The sequence below is a fragment of the Oncorhynchus keta genome, chromosome 8 (genome assembly GCF_023373465.1).
Source record: "Oncorhynchus keta strain PuntledgeMale-10-30-2019 chromosome 8, Oket_V2, whole genome shotgun sequence".
NCBI classification, from domain to species: Eukaryota; Metazoa; Chordata; class Actinopteri; order Salmoniformes; family Salmonidae; genus Oncorhynchus; species Oncorhynchus keta.
In genome coordinates, this window is record NC_068428.1 from 31967816 (window position 1) to 31987875 (window position 20060).

General features: G+C 46.0%; 1 protein-coding gene across 11 annotated transcripts in view; it reads left to right on the forward strand.

Annotated features, from left to right (window-relative positions):
• LOC118386628 (serine/threonine-protein kinase MRCK alpha-like) overlaps nt 1-20060 on the forward strand; it is a 134139-nt gene that overhangs the window by 91281 nt on the left and 22798 nt on the right. For 8 of the 11 annotated variants that reach the window (XM_052523987.1, XM_052523986.1, XM_052523990.1 and 5 more), the window contains 16 exons: nt 245-369; nt 2191-2296; nt 3424-3575; nt 3805-3896; nt 4085-4161; nt 12627-12737; nt 12837-12914; nt 13175-13280; nt 14786-14922; nt 15239-15378; nt 15505-15586; nt 15769-15988; nt 16217-16279; nt 17661-17914; nt 18237-18576; nt 19932-20029. In XM_052523987.1, the coding sequence (XP_052379947.1) occupies nt 245-369; nt 2191-2296; nt 3424-3575; nt 3805-3896; nt 4085-4161; nt 12627-12737; nt 12837-12914; nt 13175-13280; nt 14786-14922; nt 15239-15378; nt 15505-15586; nt 15769-15988; nt 16217-16279; nt 17661-17914; nt 18237-18576; nt 19932-20029 (2181 nt within the window). The remainder of the gene's footprint in view (nt 1-244; nt 370-2190; nt 2297-3423; nt 3576-3804; nt 3897-4084; nt 4162-12626; nt 12738-12836; nt 12915-13174; nt 13281-14785; nt 14923-15238; nt 15379-15504; nt 15587-15768; nt 15989-16216; nt 16280-17660; nt 17915-18236; nt 18577-19931; nt 20030-20060) is intronic. The other 3 variants (XM_052523985.1, XM_052523989.1, XM_052523993.1) reach the window with 1 other exon arrangement.

Genomic DNA, 20060 nt, shown 5'->3' on the forward strand with positions numbered 1-20060 from the left:
CTCTGTCTTCTCTCCTCTGTCTTCTCTCCTCTGTCTTCTCTCCTCTGTCTTCTCTCCTCTCTCTTCTGTCCTCTCTCTTCTGTCCTCTCTCTTCTGTCCTCTCTCTTCTGTCCTCTCTCTTCTGTCCTCTCTCTTCTGTCCTCTCTCTTCTGTCCTCTCTCCTCTGTCTTCTCTCTTCTCTCTTCTGTCCTCTCTCTTCTGTCTTCTCTCTTCTGTCTTCTCTCATCTGTCTTCTCTCCTCTAGCTGACGCCTATGTTTGAGAAGCTGAGCATTAGCAACAGACAGCTGGAGGAGGAGATGAGGGAACTGGCTGACAAGAAGGAGAGTGCTGCTCACTGGGAGGCCCAGATCACTGAGATTATCCAGTGGTGAGTGACAGAGACATGTATACAGGACATACGTTCACTCTCAAATACACGTCCGTGCATGCTTGCTTACACACACGTACTCACCTTACATACCTACGCAACCTTTTGGTGACTGGGTCAATGCTCCGACCCGCCAGCCCAATAGGAGGTGCTTATATTTGACCTGTTTCACTGCAAGTACAAGTGGGTAAACTGTACGAGTGAAATGGAAATGTACGCACTCCCCCTGAGACTCTCTCTGAGAGTGGGGTCATGGACAGGGATCTGAGACTCCCTCTGAGAGTGGGGTCATGGACAGGGATCTGAGACTCCCTCTGAGAGTGGGGGTCATGGACAGGGATCTGACACTCCCTCTGAGAGTGGGGTCATGGACAGGGATCTGACACTCCCTCTGAGAGTGGGGTCATGGACAGGGATCTGACACTCCCTCTGAGAGTGGGGGTCATGGACAGGGATCTGAGACTCCCTCTGAGAGTGGGGTCATGGACAGGGATCTGACACTCCCTCTGAGAGTGGGGTCATGGACAGGGATCTGACACTCCCTCTGAGAGTGGGGTCATGGACAGGGATCTGACACTCCCTCTGAGAGTGGGGGTCATGGACAGGGATCTGACACTCCCTCTGAGAGTGGGGGTCATGGACAGGGATCTGAGACTCCCTCTGAGAGTGGGGGTCATGGACAGGGATCTGACACTCCCTCTGAGAGTGGGGTCATGGACAGGGATCTGACACTCCCTCTGAGAGTGGGGGTCATGGACAGGGATCTGAGACTCTCTCTGAGAGTGGGGGTCATGGACAGGGATCTGACACTCCCTCTGAGAGTGGGGTCATGGACAGGGATCTGACACTCCCTCTGAGAGTGGGGTCATGGACAGGGATCTGACACTCCCTCTGAGAGTGGGGTCATGGACAGGGATCTGACACTCCCTCTGAGAGTGGGGTCATGGACAGGGATCTGACACACCCTCTGAGAGTGGGGTCATGGACAGGGATCTGAGACTCCCTCTGAGAGTGGGGGTCATGGACAGGGATCTGACACTCCCTCTGAGAGTGGGGGTCATGGACAGGGATCTGACACACCCTCTGAGAGTGGGGGTCATGGACAGGGACTCATCCCGTCTGAATCTGCCCAGGGTCAGAACAAAAGATTTTTCACCTTGTTGGTACGGGGATTCGAACTTGCAAGAATTCGGTTACTGGCCCAACTTTCTAACCGCAAGGCTACCTGCCGGACCACAGGGACCTCTAGTGGGGGAAATGTGTATGTACAGACCAGGGAGGATGTGACTGGGACTGGAGGAAGCCTATTCACAACCCTGCATGTATTTACACATAGAAGCTGTACCATATTGCCTATTCAGGTCACTACTTTTGACCAGAGCCCAAACCCATAGGGCTCTGTTCAAACGCAGAGCACCATATAGGGAATTAGGGTGCCATTTGGTACACGTCCTTAGTATAATACTCATTAGGGTAATGATGAGTTATTGTGACCTTAGCTGGCATGTAGTTTGTGTTAGGGAGGTCCAGTTAAAGTCAAAGGTTTGATGAGGATATATGTAACGTATACTGCAGATAGTTGTGAGGGCTGTTCATATACCGATAGCTGTATTTATTGACTGTGTGACAGGGTCATCCTGAGTTCATGTATAAGGTCTGGTACATGGAGTGATTAGTGTGATGCCTAGGGCTAACTATAGGGTGTGTGTTTCTGTGTGTGTGCGCCAAACAGGATTGTGAGTGTTTGCATAATGATGTGAGTGTATGTTATGGAAAGGTCTGTTTGTGCATAATGTGTATGTGTGTGTGTGTGTGTTCCAGGGTGAGCGATGAGAAGGATACGCGAGGCTATCTCCAGGCTCTGGCCAGTAAGATGACTGAAGAACTGGAGGGACTGAGGAACACCAGCCTGGGAGCCAGGGCTACGGTGAGACGTGTACTTATATATACGTACACAGTGCCTTCATAAAGTATTCAGACCCCTTGACTTTCTACATTTTGTTAGGTTACAGTCTAATTCTAAAAACATTAACTCCTCAATCTACACACAATACCCCATAATGACAATGCACAAACAGGTTGGCACACCTGTATTTGGGGAGTTTCTCCCATTATTTTCTGTAGATCCCCTCACGCTCTGACTAGTTGGTTGGGGAGTGTTGCTGGACAGCTCTTTTCACGTCTTCAGAGATGTTAGATCGGGTTCAACTCCAGGCTCTGGCTGAGCCAGTCAAGGACATTCAGAGATTTGTCATGAAGCCACTCCTGCGTTGTCTTGGCTGTGTGCTTAGGGTCATTGTACTGTTGGAAGGTGAATCTTCGCCCCAGTCTGAGGTCCTGAGCCCACCGGAGCAGGTTTTCATCAAGAATCTGTCTGTACTTTGCTCCGTTTATCTTTGCCTCGACCCTGCCGCTGAAAAACATCCCCACAGCATGATGCTGCCACCACCATGCTTCACCGACGGGATGGTGCCTGGTTTCCTACAGAGGTGACGCTTGGCATTCAGGCCAAAGATTTCAATCTTGGTGTCATCAGACCAGGGAATCTTGTTTCTCATGGTCTGAGTGTCTTTATGGTCTGAGTGGCTTGCTTTTCGCTCTGACACACACTGCCAACTGAGGGACCTTATATAAAGCAGGTGTGTGCCTTTCCAAATCATGTCCAATCAATTTAATTTACCACAGGAGGACTCCATTCAACATATAGAAACATCTCAAGGATGATCAATGGAAACAGGATGAAACTGAGTTCAATTTCGAGTCTCATCGCTAAGGGTCTGAATGCTTACGTAAATAAGATATTTGTTTTTTATTTTTAATACATTTGCAAAAATGTCTATCATTATATGTAGATTGATAAGGATTTTTTTTAATAAGGCTGTAACGAAACATGGAAAAAGTCAAGGGGTCTGAATACTTTACGAATGCACTGTACACACACACACACACACACACACACACACACACACACACACACACACACACACCTCACATCTGCATTGAACTTTCCCTTCTTTCTTTACCTCTGTCTCACACTCTCCCTTCCCCCTACAGCAGGACATGCCGTGGAAGGTGCGGAGGTTTGCTAAGCTGGACATGTCAGCCCGTCTGGAGCTGCAGTCTGCACTGGATGCTGAGATCAGAGCCAAACAGACCATCCAGGACGAACTGAACAAAGTTAAGGCCTCCAACATTTCCACTGAGTGGTACGTCCACTGCTGCTCTTACTTACTTACTTCTAGTTTTAAGCTCTTACTTAGTCTAAGAACTACACTGAGAATACACTGAATCTTTACATGGGACGCCAGGCACAATAAAGTGCAGTACATTGCAATCTGTCAAGAAAGTCTGAAGCACCATTGCTCTGTTACACTTGCATGATCTGATTTGACCTTGTTGACATTCTCTTGTTCCTCCATCCTCCTCTCTCCTCAGTAAACTGCAGGAGTCGGAGACTAAGAACCAGGACCTGCTGGCTGAGATGGAGAGGCTGAAGAAGGATACAGAGGAGTTCCGCCTGCGTAGGGGTGAGACTGGAACCATCACCTCTGACCTGTGTTACTCCTCTCCACCCCATGTTTTCTATTTGAGTGACAACCTTTTAGTTTTTCTATGGAATAACTGGACCAACTAAGAAATGGGAGAGCGCCACATTTTCTCTGTGCTAAAGCCACTTCACTGTACAGCATGTTGATGTGATGGTTGTCTTCTGTAGGTGTGAAACACCAGGACTCCCAGAACTCATTCCTGGCCTTCCTCAACGCCCCCACCTCAGCCCTGGACCAGTTTGATGTAAGTAACCTAAATCATCTGTTCTGAATTCCATTGTCTCTGATTCATTTAAATATTAGATTCATTCTTTAATCAACCTTTATTTTTATATATTGTTTTTGTGAGTGGCTGTTCCTTCTTCACTTAAAAGGCAACATTGATTTTGTTCAGAACATTCATTTTCTTTTATTGATTTAGTTTCTTTCATTTGTATGAATATGTCACATCTTGTTTTTATTTGGTTCCCCATGCTTCCATGTTCTGCTATATCAGGACTCTTTCTCCTCATCCTCATCCTCTTTCATTGAGTTTTGGGAAGACGTAAGTTTCTGTTGAGCAGTGGGCAACGTGTGTGTGTGTGTGTGTGGAGCCTTAGACTGTAGATAGACTATAAGCTAACTAGCTGCCTCGTAAAGAGTGGTGATGTCATTTGATCCAGTGTTTGTGCGAGTTCGTGACCCATACCCCTCTGTGTCCATCTGTGTGTGTGTCTGTGAGCATCGTTTGAGAAGGTGTGCAAGTGCACACTTCAGGAGAAGGGTGGATAATTGTGACATAGCCATTGAGTGAGGGTTTGGGCTCCTTGGCTTTTAGTTAAGACTTAAAGTGGAACTGACACAGTGTCATATATGAAACAAACAGATATCATGTTATGTATCATATTAATATCAGTCAAAAAGATCAAATTCCCAGTTTATGCTACAAAACCAACTTTATAAGAGGTTTTAAAAGTAGGTTCTATTTGTCTCAACATTCCATGACGTAGAGTTTGGAGAGTAACTGGAGAGTAAGGCATAGTTGGGAGAATATATGGATACAGTTCAATGCATGATCAATGTATTGTAATTCAATCCATTTCTTGGTAGTCCAACATATTGCTATCAGGTTGTAAATCTCAGCTGGCCTGGTACATTGGTTGCTGCCTCCAGCCATTCGGGATTCAGTTTTAATCACTCAGTATTTTGAACAAAAACGGACGGGTGTAACCAAGGCTGAGAAGGTTAATACAATGAAACTAACAAGGGCAATGATCACAAGTCAGTCATAACGTGGCTCATAGGCTAGCTTATCTATTTCTGTAGCAATTTATTTAGCATGCTTAAAACATGCAGCCTTAACGTTAGCTAGCTTCTGGGAGGATGACGTGTCATTGGGTGAGTGACCGACTTTTCCCCTCATATATTTGTCTCTGGCTACAGCTAGAGTTCTAGGTGTCATTTGGTTAGCTAGTAAGAAATGTGAATCACTTTGCTAGCTAGCTTTCTGAGCTTGAATGATTGTTATCCACAGTTAGCATATCTCTTAGTTGTCAATCAAATGTAATTGGCATCGATCAAATGGGCAGGGAAGCAGGCAAGTTCCCATTCAATTATAACAAGTGGGTTGGGACTAGCATGCATTGGCAGGCAAGCTGCAGAAGGGCGAGCCAGCTACTCTTTCCCCATCGTTTATCAGTGCAATTTTGGTGGAAAAGTTAGAGGGTTTATCTCCTATTCCCTCATTAGATTTGAACTCATCTCATTCTGGCTAACATTAGTTGTTGATCTTGTTGTTGTTGATGTGCATAGGCAACTGAGGGAGAGCTAGCCAGCCTTTTCATGGTTGTTTGACTAAAGTTCCCAAATGTAACAGAACTCCTGTGGTATTTATATAATTGCAGAAATACATTCAGTTGTATTTTGTGGCTTTTGGCAAATGCTGTCTAAAGATGTAATGGCATGCTGTTACTACAGCATTTAAACACACAGTCAAAGTGAATGATGGCAGGCCCTTGTGACAAATGGCTTATTTACATATAGGCCTACTGTAGCTCTGATTGGCTATTGCGCACCGGTCTGTGTAGACTCCGGTCCTGGACAAGACCGATGTTTGTTAGGTTTTATTTTAATTAAATTATTCATACCCCTTGACTTATTCCACAATGTATTGAAAATGAAATACATAAATGTTTTATTTACATAAGTATTCACACTATTGAGTCCATACTTTGTAGAAGTGATTACAGCTGTGAGTCTTTATGGGTAAGTCTCTGAGAGCTTTGCCTGGATTGGATGTACTTGCACATGTATTATTTGGTTTATTCTTCAAGCTCTGTTTGTTGATCATTGCTAGACAGCCATTTTCAAGTCTTGCCTTACAGTTTTGACTTAAATCTTGAAAATCTAACTCAGCCACTCAGCAACATTCAATGTCTACTTGGTAAGCAACTCCAGTGTATATCTGGCCTTGTGTTTTAGGTTATTGTCCAGCTGAAAGGTGAATTTGTCTTTCAGTGTCTGGTGGAAAGCAGACTGAAACAGCTTTTCTCTAGGATTTTGCCTGTGCTTATAGCTGTTTTCCATTTCTATATATCCACCCCCAAAAAGATATTGCCAATGGCAGGCATAGCCATAGAATGATGCAGCCACCACCAGCTTGAAAACATGAAGAGTGATACTCAGTGATGTGTTGTCGGATTTGTCCCAGACATAACATTTTGTATTCAGGACAAGAAGTTAATTTCTTTACCACATTTGTTATTCAGTATTACTTCAGTACCTTGTTGCAAACAGGATGCATTTTTTGGAATATTTTTTATTTTGTACAGGCTAGTATTATGGAGTAACTACAACATTGTTCATCCGTCTTTAGTTTTCTCATATCACAACCATTAAACTGTATCCGTTTTAAAATCACCATTGGCCTCATGTTAAAATCCCTGAGTGTGTTGATACACCATCCAAAGCCTAATTAATAACTTCACCATGCTCAAAGGGATATTCAGCGTCTGCTTTTTGCAATTGTATTTTTATGTCTACCTTCTTTGCAAGGCATTGCAGGCTTTGTGGTTGAATCTGTGCTTGAAATTCACTACTCGATTGAGGGACCTTTGAGATAATTGTACTGTATGTGTGGGGTACAGAGATGAAGTAGTTCAAAACGCATGTTAAACACTATTAGGGTTGCACATTTTGGGGAATATAGGTGGAAACTTTCCGTGGGAATTAACAGAAATATATGCAAATTACATGTTTTGCATTGGATATATTTACCATATCATATGGAGACAGAAACATAAACCTTCTCCCCTCATCAAATACAACAGGTGTAGGTAGACCTTAGTGAAATGCTTACTTGCAAGCCCTTAACCAACAATGCCGTTTTAAGAAAATACCAAAAAGAAAAGTAAGATATATGAGAAAAACAAATAATGAAAGCGCAACAGTAAATAACAATAGCAGGGTTATCCACAAGGGGTACCGGTACAAAGTGTGGGGGGGTACAAATAGTCTGGGTAGCCATTTGATTAGCTGTTCAGGAGTCTTATGGCTTGGGGGTAGAAGCTGTTTAGAAGTCTCTTGGACCTAGACTTGGTGCTCCGGTACTGATTGCCGTGCGGTAGCAGAGAGAACAGTCTATGACTAGGGTGGCTGGAGTCTTTGACCATTTTTAGGGCCTTCCTTTGACACCGCCAGGTATAGAGGTCCTGGATGGCAGTAAGCTTGGCCCCGGTGATGTACTGGGCCGTACGCACTACCCTCTGTAGTGCCTTGCGGTCGGAGGCCGAGTAGTTGCCATACCAGGCAGTGATGCAACCCGTCAGGATGCTCTCGACAGTGCAGCTGAGGACCCATGCCACATCTTTTCAGTCTCCTGTGTGGGAATAGGTTTTGTCGTGCCCCCTTCACGACTGTTAGTGTGCTTGGACCATGTTAGTTTGTTGGTGATGTGGATGCCAAGGACCATGTTAGTTTGTTGGTGATGTGGATGCCAATGAACTTGAAGCTCTCAACCTGCTCCACTACAGCTCCGTTGATGAGAATGGGGGCGAGTGTAAACTGAGTGTAAAACATGGTCATTGTGGATGTTCAATTATATTCCTCTTACTATAAAATAATGGCATGGTACTTATAAGCATATCTTGTCAGTTAAATTAACTAGCCTACAGCCTATGGCATAGAGCATAGCCAGATAACATACAGTAGGCCAACTCATTCTGTTCTTCTGAAATACATTTTCTTCATATCATAATGTTTCTTTAGACCTGACTGAAATAAATAATGGATTTATTATGATGGTGTTTATTCAACTGATTTATTGTACTTTTTTTTTAAACATGTAGATATTCCAAAGGCGTTATCAGCGGCTTGTACTCCTTTCGCTTGGAGGCCTGGAGATACTAAACATGTTTATGATAATTAACTGTCAATTACCGTGACACCGCCTGCCTTTTGCATAACCGCCACAGCCCTAATTGTGTGTACATTTTGAATTCAAGCTACAACTCAACAAAATGTGTAAAAAGTAATGGGGTGTGAATACTTTCTGAAGGAAATGTATATGAACAGCTTTTAATAAGATTTCATGTTGCTAAAATGCTGTCAATTCGACTTTAAAATAATGTTGTAGACTGAGGATTCCTTGTATTGTATTTATTAAGGATCCCCATTAGTTCCCGCTAAGACTGCAGCTACTCTTCCTGGGGTCCAGCAGAAATGATGGCAGTAATATAGTTTCTAATACAAACATTTTTTCTCATTAAAATACATTTTACAACAGATTTCACAATTCATTAAATGTCTTCTACTCTTCTACAACACACATTCCAGGTGTACATGTGTATAGTGTGTTTGTACCTTTGTGTGTGACTCTTCAGTCCTCGCTGTTCCATAAGGTGTATTTTTCTTTGTATTTTTTAATATCTGATTCTACTGCTTGGGTCAGTTACTTGATGTTACTACAGTTCCATGTAGACATTCACTCTACGGACATTCTTTAAAGTCATCCATGGCTACTTGACTTTGAGTCCAGACACTACAGAACATACCTCTGTTTAATACCCTGTAGTGAGCTTCCCTTTCACACGGTAGTACCATCACGAGTTCCCAGATTAGACCTAGAGTCTACGTCCCAAAACAGCACCCTATTCCCCACAGTGCACTGGGGCTCTGGTGAAAAATTGTGCACTGTTTAGGCAGAGATTTCCCTACCCAGTCCTTCAGTGCAATGTGGACATCTTCAACAAATAGATAGGACACAAAAAAGGAATGGTAGCCTATTTAATGTTTACATCTCTCCATTTCTCCATCCCTCTCTCTGTCCCTCTCTCCCCCCACTGAAGCGCTCTCCATCAGTTGGGCCAACTAGCAAAGGCAGACGTGTAAGCTAAGCAGCAGCTCTGTGCTTGTTATTTTGTCTGTGCCCAATCATTTATTTTATTTATTTTTATTTATCCGTTATTTTACCAGGTAAGTTGACTGAGAACACATTCTCATTTGCAGCAATGACCTGGGGAATAGTTACAGGGGATTAATGAGCCAATTGTAAACTGGGGATTATTAGGTGACCATGATGGTTTGAGGGCCAGATTGGGAATTTAGCCAGGACACCAGGGTTAACACCCCTACTCTTACGATAAGTGCCATGGGTTCTTTAATGACCTCAGAGAGTCAGGACACCCGTTTAACGTCCCATCCAAAAGACGACACCCTACACAGGGCAGTGTCCCCAATCACTGCCCTGGGGCATTGGGATATTTTTTAGACCAGAGGAAAGAGTGCCTCCTACTGGCCCTCCAACACCACTTCCAGCAGCATCTGGTCTCCCATCCAGGAACTGACCAGAACCAACCCTGCTTAGCTTCAGAAGCAAGCCAGCAGTGGTATGCAGGGTGGTATGCTGCTAATCATCCTCTGAATCATCCTCTGAATCTCAATCCGGTCTTTTGCATGAATGGGAATACATTGTCTGTGTTGTGTTGATTGTCTGCTTGGGGAAAAAGCAACCTTGGACTTTCAAATAAGTTATATCAAATGCTTCCTTGTAAGGAGCCTGTTCCTGCAATGGCCTGCACTGTAGGCCTCCAATTAGCTACACTAGCCTAGCCTATATGTTGTTGTCCTCCAAGATTTCCCCAAACCAAAAGCATGGCGTATGGTGGTGCTGTTCTCTCTCGTGGTACGGTCAGCATTGTCAATGGGTTATGTGTAGCGCCCCTGTCATGTGCATGGTTCATGGGTTTGTGGTCCAACCTCTAGGCTTCCTAATGACCAATGGGATGGTCAGTCCTATATCTACTATGACCACAATCCCCATTTGCCTTTTTAATACTGTGCATCTACCTGGTTCAATGGATTTCTTGCTTTTCCCTCTAAGCATGGACGGTGCTTTTTGGTCCCTCTTGGTTTCCTTACTTTCTACCAGCTCCCAAACACCATGGCTGCATTCCAAACACTTAACAGACACACCCTCTCCCCTCAAGCCCTCAAATTAAGTGGACACTTCTGATTACGTATCATGACGTCTGATGAGTTTACAGGGAGGAAGGAATTCATTTTAAATGGACCACCCTTGCCCGGAAATTCATCACTCGTTCGTCCCCCGACGGTAGCTTGTGGGTGCTTTATATGCGCTACAGTCAATTGAGTGCATGTCTACTTATATTAAATATGTAATTATTAATATACACCAACTGTACGATAGCTATCAAGTTAATTAGCTAACTAACGTTAGTCTGCCTAGCTGGAACAGAAGGAAAATGTTTTCTTTCTACCATTTCCAAAAGATAACCAAACAAAAACATCATTACTTTTACGAGGAGTGTTTGTGCACAATTTCTAACTTTGTTTTTACTTACACTTGTATGTTGAATCCATATTGACGTTGGAGTCTTACGTTTGGGCTTTTCTTAGCGGATGTACAATCGTCTCAAATTGAATTATGGGGCCCCGAAGTGAACATAGTTGTACACTTACAAACTAGAGGTCGGCCGATTATGATTTTTCAACGCCGATACCGATTATTGAAGGGCCATAAATCAAATCAAATGTATTTATATAGCCCTTCGTACATCAGCTGATATCTCAAAGGGCTGTACAGAAACCCAGCCTAAAACCCCAAACAGCAAGCAATGCAGGTGTAGAAGCACGGTGGCTAGGAAAAACCCCCTAGAAAGGCCAAAACCTAGGAAGAAACCTTGAGAGGAACCAGGCTATGTGGGGTGGCCAGTCCTCTTCTGGCTGTGCCGGGTGGAGATTATAACAGAACATGGCCAAGATGTTCAAATGTTCATAAATGACCAGCATGGTCGAATAATAATAAGGCAGAACAGTTGAAACTGGAGCAGCAGCATCGGCCATAAAGCCGATACCGATTAATCGGACGATTTCTATTTATTTATTTATTTATAATAATGACAATTACAACAATACTGAATGAACACTTATTTTAACTTAATATAATACATCAATAAAATCCATTTAGCCTCAAATAAATAATGAAACATTTTCATTTTGGTTTAAATAATGCAAAAAACAAAGTGTTGGAGAAGAAAGTAAAAGTGCAATATGTTCCATGTAAAATATGTGCCATGTAAGAAAGCTAAAGTTTCAGTTCCTTGCTCAGAACATAAGAACATATGAAAGCTGGTGGTTCCTTTTAACACGAGTCTTCAATATTCCCAGGTAAGAAGTTTTAGGTTGTAGTTATTATAGGAATTATAGGACTTTTTCCCTCTGTACCATTTGTATTTCATTAACCTTTGACTATTGGATGTTCTTATAGGCACTTTAGTATTGCCAGTATAGCTTCCGTCCCTCTCCTCGCTCCTCCCTGGGCTCGAACCAGCAACACATCGACAATTAGCGCGCGCTAACTAGCTAGCCATTTCACTTCGGTTACACGAGCCTCATCTCGGGAGTTGATAGGCTTGAAGTCATGAACAGCGCAATGCTTGACGCACAACGAAGAGCTGCTGGCAAAACGAACGAAAGTGCTGTTTGAATGAATGTTTACGCGCCTGCTTCTGCCTACCACCGCCCAGTCAGATACTTGTATGCTCAGTCAGATTATATGCAAGACAGGACACGCTAGATAATATCTAGTAATATCAACCATGTGTAGTTAACTAGTGATTATGATTGATTGTTTTTTATAAGATAAGTTTAATGCTAGCTCGCAACTTACCTTGGCTAACTGCATTCGCGTAACTCCTTGTGGAGTGCAACGAGAGAGAGGCAGGTCGTTATTGCGTTGGACTAGAAAGATTGGAACCCCCGAGCTGACAAGGTGAAAATCTTTCGTTCTGCCCATGAACAAGGCAGTTAACCCACTGTTCCTAGGCCGTCATTGAAAATAAGAATGTGTACTTAACTGACTTGCCTAGATAAATAAATATTAAATAAAGGTGTAAAAAAACAAAAAAACAAATAGGCGTCCAAAAATACCGATTTCCGATTGTTATGAAAACTTGAAATCGCCCATTCCGATTATTTGGTCGACCTCTATTGCAAACTCCATTAGAAAACGAAGGCTGAGTGGCTTACGTTGCAAACTTCCCTTGCTTGGCTAATCATTTCGACCGACGATAAATATGGCCGCGGGGATTTCCCCCAAGGGCTTAAGGCGAGAGGGTAAGTAAAGGAGGGTGTGTCTGAGTTTGAAACGCAGCCCATGTCTTCCATGTCCTGTAACTCCTTTTATTCTTTCTTTCTACCTCTTTTCTCCAGGTGGACTCTGTGGATAACTTCACTCCCTCCAACACCCCATCCAGGGACGAGGACTCCAAAAAGTCTCGCTCACGGTCGCCCTCCATGGCCAGCGACGTAGAGCCCATTGAGGTGAACGCTGACCTCTGAATTTTGACCACTACGTTGGTTTATAGCATTAGGTATATGTTTTGCTGTACTCAAATCTCTCTCTCTTCTCCCACACTCCAGTTGATAGACCCACGAACAGTCCAGACCCCCACCATGCGACCAGGAGGCTATGGTAGTATCGGCCGCTCATCACCCAAGGTAAGACCTGACATCCTCCTTGTTCTACTGTTTTAACCACAGTCAATACTTTGTAATGTCAATCCCATGGACCTGACAAAGACCAAGCTAAGATTAATATGCTTACCGTTTCTGTACTTAAATAAAATGTCCCTTTTAATGTGTGTGTGTGTGTGTGTGTGTGTGTGTGTGTGTGTGTGTGCGTGTGTGTGCGCACAACCTTTCTGTATTTGTCCTGTGTTTTGACCAGCCGTCTGTTCTCCTCTGTTTGTCACCTGCAGCCTAAAGCCCACCAGTTTGTGGTGAAGTCCTTCAGTGCTCCCACCAAGTGTAACCAGTGCACCTCTCTGATGGTGGGACTCATTCGCCAGGGCTGCACCTGTGAAGGTAGAACAGGGGAGAAGGGGAGTGATAAACGTGGGGAGGAGGAGAAGAGAGGGAGGAAGACAGATGGGAGAATGAGGAGAGAGGGGGATAAAGGGAGGAAGAGAGATGGGAGAATGAGGAGAGAGGGGGATAAAGGGAGGAAGACAGATGGGAGAATGAGGAGAGAGGGGGATAAAGGGAGGAAGACAGATGGGAGAATGAGGAGAGAGGGGGATAAAGGGAGGAAGACAGATGGGAGAATGAGGAGAGAGGGGGATAAAGGGAGGAAGACAGATGGGAGAATGAGGAGAGAGGGGGTTAAAGGGAGGAAGACAGATGGGAGAATGAGGAGAGAGGAGGATAAAGGGAGGAAGACAGATGGGAGAATGAGGAGAGGGGGATAAAGGGAGGAAGACAGATGGGAGAATGAGGAGAGAGGGGGATAAAGGGAGGAAGACAGATGGGAGAATGAGGAGAGAGGGGGATAAAGGGAGGAAGACAGATGGGAGAATGAGGAGAGAGGGGGATAAAGGGAGGAAGACAGATGGGAGAATGAGGAGAGAGGGGGATAAAGGGAGGAAGACAGATGGGAGAATGAGGAGAGAGGGGGATAAAGGGAGGAAGACAGATGGGAGAATGAGGAGAGAGGGGATAAAGGGAGGAAGACAGATGGGAGAATGAGGAGAGAGGGGGATAAAGGGAGGAAGACAGATGGGAGAATGAGGAGAGAGGGGGATAAAGGGAGGAAGACAGATGGGAGAATGAGGAGAGAGGGGGATAAGGGAGGAAGACAGATGGGAGAATGAGGAGAGGGGGATAAAGGGAGGAAGACAGATGGGAGAATGAGGAGAGAGGGGGATAAAGGGAGGAAGACAGATGGGAGAATGAGGAGAGAGGGGATAAAGGGAGGAAGACAGATGGGAGAATGAGGAGAGAGGGGGATAAAGGGAGGAAGACAGATGGGAGAATGAGGAGAGAGGGGGATAAAGGGAGGAAGACAGATGGGAGAATGAGGAGAGAGGGGGATAAAGGGAGGAAGACAGATGGGAGAATGAGGAGAGAGGGGGATAAAGGGAGGAAGACAGATGGGAGAATGAGGAGAGAGGGGGATAAAGGGAGGAAGACAGATGGGAGAATGAGGAGAGAGGGGGATAAAGGGAGGAAGACTGATGGGAGAATGAGGAGAGAGGGGGATAAAGGGAGGAAGACAGATGGGAGAATGAGGAGAGAGGGGGATAAAGGGAGGAAGAGAGATGGGAGAATGAGGAGAGAGGGGGATAAAGGGAGGAAGACAGATGGGAGAATGAGGAGAGAGGGGGATAAAGGGAGGAAGACAGATGGGAGAATGAGGAGAGAGGGGGATAAAGGGAGGAAGACTGGGATTTGAGAAAAGGGAGTGAAGGAAAAGCTAGGATGGAAGCAGGAAGAGTGAAGTGGGACTAGACCGAGGTGGCAGTACATTCTCTTTTAATGCTTGATGTGGCTATACATGGATAAAAGGCCTCCTCTCCTGTCTGGTCCTGTAGTGTGTAACTTCTCGTGCCACGTGACGTGTGCTGACAAGGCTCCAGCGGTGTGCCCCGTGCCACACGACCAGACCAGGGGGCCGCTGGGCATCGACCCTCAGAGGGGCATTGGCACCGCCTACGAAGGACACGTCAGAGTACGTAAGACACAGAAGATTGTATTTGTTTATGCACTCTTTCAAAAACTTTTGGTTGAAATTTCCTGCTGGAGTAGCTCCCTACATGTGATTTAAAGTGGACCTTTAAAAACATCTATCTTACCTTGTATGTATAGCCTCTCTACCTGTGTGTGTTTGTGAGGTTTGCCTGTTAACGGTGTGTGTGTGTATAATAAAATGTCTGTTTGTAGTACTGGGATGGGAAAAACCCTGCGCAGCCAATAGCTCCCCCAAAAAAGGGTCTGGGTCTATGTGGGAGACTAATGTGTTTGTCTGTCCCTGTGTGTGTTCCCAGGTGCCCAAGCCCACAGGGGTGAAGAAGGGTTGGCAGCGGGCGGTGGCCGTGGTGTGTGATTTCAAGCTCTTCCTGTACGAGCTGGGAGAGGGCAAGACCACAACGCCCAGTGTGGTCGTCAGTCAGGTCATAGACATGAGGTAAGGACTACAACCTGAGCGCTGTCTGAACTACAACTCCCATTGATGGGAGAGAGATGGCTGCTTATTAGTATTACCTCTGGGTTTAGTTCTTTAGTTCACTCTCTCTCCTTTTTTGTTTTCCAGGGATGAGGAGTTTTCAGTCAGCTCTGTTCTGGCGTCGGACGTCATTCATGCCAGTCGCAAGGACATCCCATGTATATTCAGGGTTAGCCTTTTATTCATGAATACATGCATTTATACATTCATAGTTTTACTCAGTGATTACTCCCCCACCTTGTTCCACAGTCTTCAGATTTCTCAGATTTTAACAATACGTCTGCTTTTGTTTGGGAGGCCGTTCTGAAAGCTGTCTCCTCTCTTAGTACCTCTGACCTCTTACCCCTCCAGGTGACGGCATCCCAGCTCTCCCCCTCCTCCAGTCACAAGCCTTCCATCCTGATCCTGGCCGACAGCGACCACGAGAGGAACAAGTGGGTGGGGCTTCTCAACGAGCTGCAGCGCATCCTCAAGAAGAACAAGCTGAAGGAGCGCTTTGTCTACGTGCCCAAAGAGGCCTACGACAGCACGCTGCCGCTCATCAAGACCACGCAGTCCGCCGCTATTATAGGTTGGTGGAGGACGCACACACAGCCTCTTTATTTTGGCCATGTAGTACTGAAGTCAATATATGGACATGAACAAAACTCTATCTGACTAGTTTGTAGTGTAGAGCCATTACATGTTGAGCTGCAGTCTCCCTCTGTCTTTACCATGGTCCTAATGACTGCAGTACAGATGCACCTTTGGCCATGCAGTAGACTCTGAATCAAATGTCCTCTTGTTGTTTTCTCTTCAGATCACGAGCGTGTTGCCCTGGGCAACGAGGAAGGCCTTTATGTCATCCATGTCACCAAAGATGGTAAGACTTTATGACCCACCTGGAGATGGGGAGACTTTAGGACCCACCTGGAGATGGGGAGACTTTAGGACCCACCTGGAGATGGGGAGACTTTAGGACCCACCTGGAGATGGGGAAACTTTAGGACCCACCTGGAGATGGGGAGACTTTAGGACCCACCTGGAGATGGGGAGACTTTAGGACCCACCTGGAGATGGGGAGACCCCTCCTGGAGATGGGGAGACTTTAGGACCCACCTGGAGATGGGGAGACTTTAGGACCCACCTGGAGATGGGGAGACTTTAGGACCCACCTGGAGATGGGGAGACTTTAGGACCCACCTGGAGATGGGGAGACTTTAGGACCCACCTGGAGATGGGGAGACTTTAGGACCCACCTGGAGATGGGGAGACTTTAGGACCCACCTGGAGATGGGGAGACTTTGGAGATGGGGAGACTTTAGGACCCACCTGGAGATGGGGAGACTTTAGGACCCACCTGGAGATGGGGAGACTTTAGGACCCACCTGGAGATGGGGAGACTTTAGGACCCACCTGGAGATGGGGAGACTTTAGGACCCACCTGGAGATGGGGAGACTTTAGGACCCACCTGGAGATGGGGAGACTTTAGGACCCTCCTGGAGATGGGGAGACTTTAGGACCCACCTGGAGATGGGGAGACTTTAGGACCCACCTGGAGATGGGGAGACTTTAGGACCCACCTGGAGATGGGGAGACTTTGGGAGAGGACCCACCTGGAGATGGGGGAGACTTTAGGACCCACCTGGAGATGGGGAGACTTTAGGACCCACCTGGAGATGGGGAGACTTTAGGACCCACCTGGAGATGGACCTGGAGATGGGGAGACTTTAGGACCCACCTGGAGATGGGGAGACTTTAGGACCCACCTGGAGATGGGGAGACTTTAGGACCCACCTGGAGATGGGGAGACTTTAGGACCCACCTGGAGATGGGGAGACTTTAGGACCCACCTGGAGATGGGGAGACTTTAGGACCCACCTGGAGATGGGGAGACTTTAGGACCCACCTGGAGATGGGGAGACTTTAGGACCCACCTGGAGATGGGGAGACTTTAGGACCCACCTGGAGATGGGGAGACTTTAGGACCCACCTGGAGATGGGGAGACTTTAGGACCCACCTGGAGATGGGGAAACTTTAGGACCCACCTGGATATGGGGAGACTTTAGGACCCACCTGGAGAGGGTGATGCACTTCACCCATTATGCAGTTGAATTTTCACCCCGTTAGCTATCACATTGGAGAAGTTTTTGACCACTCTCTCTGCCTGCTCTCTCCCTCTCCTCTCCCCCCTCCTTTTTCCCCGTCCTCTTTCACTTCCTCTTCTCCTTCTCTCTTCTCTGACCTCTCCTGACCTAACAGAGATCATCCGTGTTGGGGACAATAAGAAGGTCCATCACATTGACCTGGTCCCCCAGGAGCAGCTCCTAGCAGTCATCTCTGGCCGTAACCGCCACGTCCGTCTCTTCCCCATGGCCGCGCTGGACGGACGGGAGATGGACTCCTACAAGCTGGCCGAGACCAAGGGCTGCACGGCGCTGGTGTCCGGCTCCGTCCGAAACAACTCCTTCACCTGTCTGTGTGTGGCCATGAAGAGACAGGTCATCTGTTACGAGGTGGGTGGTGTGTGCAGGAAGGATGGGGTTGGTGGGACTTACAAACGAGTCCTTCACCTGTCTGTGTGTGGCCATGAAGAGACAGGTCAGGTCATCTGTTACGAGGTGGGTGGTGTGTGCAGGAAGGATGGGGTTGGTGGGACTTTTACAAGCCGTTTTACTCTTTCGTGTGTTACAAATTATGTAATATAACTTTGCTCATAAAATATATTTGAAACCAATATATAGGCTCTATTTATGGCATTATGAAGGGTCGATTAAGCCTAAAAATATCAAAGAATTAACTCCCAAAATAACAACACGATGGTTCTATGTCTCCCAGGTGAACAAGAGCAAGGCACGTCACCGCCGACTGCAGGAGCTCCAAACCCCAGGTCCCGTCCAGTGGATGGGTCTCCTGAGCGAACGGCTGTGTGTGGGCTACCAGGCTGGCTTCACGCGCTACAGTATCCACGGGGACTGTGCCCCAGTCACCCTGTTGCACCCCGAGGACCACACCCTAGCCTTCATATCCCAGCAGGCCCTGGACGCGCTTTGTGCCGTGGAGATCTCCTCCAAGGAACTACTGCTCTGCTTCTCAGCCATAGGGGTCTACGTGGACTCGCAGGGCCGCCGCTCGCGCCAGCAGGAGTTGATGTGGCCTGCCGTGCCCAACTCTGCCTGTGAGTTCTGAACCAGCACAACTGTGTTAAAGCCCAATTCTGCCACTTTCAACCTCATATTCACTATCCAGCACCATACCAGTGTGTGAAACAGAGCGTTTTTCTGATCTGTGGTTAAAAAGAGAAGAAGAAAGGTCCTAAAAAATTGCTTCTCTGTGACATCACAGGGTAGTATTAAAAGATTTTTTAAAAACATTGATATTCAAAACCTGCAGTGAGTTTCTATCTCAAGGGAAGGTATTGTCTTGCTCACCACGTCACCGCACATTCCATAGTGTTTTAAAAATCACTTTTTAAAATGTTTCAAATTTTGATGATGTAATCGGGCTCAAAAAGGAGTGGGAGGCCCCAGTGCACACCTGAGCAAGAGGACAAGTACATTAGTGTCTAGTTTGACAAAGGCGCCTCACAAGTCCTCAACTGGCAGCTTCATTAAATAGTACCCACAAAACACCAGTCTCAATGTCAACAGTGAAGAGGCGACTCCGAGATGCTGGCCTTCTAGGCAGAGTTACAAAGAAAAAGCCATATCTCAGACTGGCCAATAAAAGATTAAGATGGGCTAAAGAACACAGACACTGGACAGAGGAAGATTGGAAAAAAATGTCATGGGACAGATGAATTTAAGTTTGAGGTGTTCAGATCACAAAGAAGAACATTGGTGAGACGCAGAACAAATGAGAAGATGCTGGAGGGGTGCGCGACTCCCTCTGTCAAGCATGGTGGAGGCAATGTGATGGGAGAGTGGGAGATTTGTACAGGGTAAAAGAGATCTTGAAGAAGGAAGGCTATCACTCCATTTTCCAACGCCATGCCATACCCTGTGGACGGTGCTTAATTGGAGCCAATTTTCTCCTACAAAATGATCCTAAGCACAGCTCCAAACTATGCAATAACTATTTAAGGAAGAAGCAATCAGCTGGTATTCTGTCTGTAATGGAGTGGCCAGCAGAGTCACTGAATCTCAACCCTATTGAGCTGTTGTGGGAGCAGCTTGACCGTATGGTACGTAAGAAGTGCCTATCGAGCAAATCCAACTTGTGGGAGGTGTTTCAGGAAACATGGGGGGAAATCTCTTCAGATTACCTCAACAAATTGACGACTAGAATGCCAAATGTCTGCAAGGCTGTAATTGCCGCAAATTGAGGATTCTTTGACGAAAGCAAAGTTTGAAGGACACAATTATTATTTCAATTAAAATAATTATGACCTTGTCAAAGTCTTTACTATATTTCCTATTCATTTTTCAACTCATTTCAAGTATGTTTTCGTGGAAAACGAGGATATTTAAAACTTTTGAACGGTAGTGTAGCTTTAAGCCTGAAGCTGACGTTGGCCTTCTTTCTCCTCACCAGGTTACAACGCCCCCTACCTGTCAGTGTACAGTGAGAATGCTGTGGATGTTTTTGATGTCAACACCATGGAGTGGATTCAGACCATACCATTGAAGAAGGTGAGAGTATAGAACTGCAGATGTAGCGGAG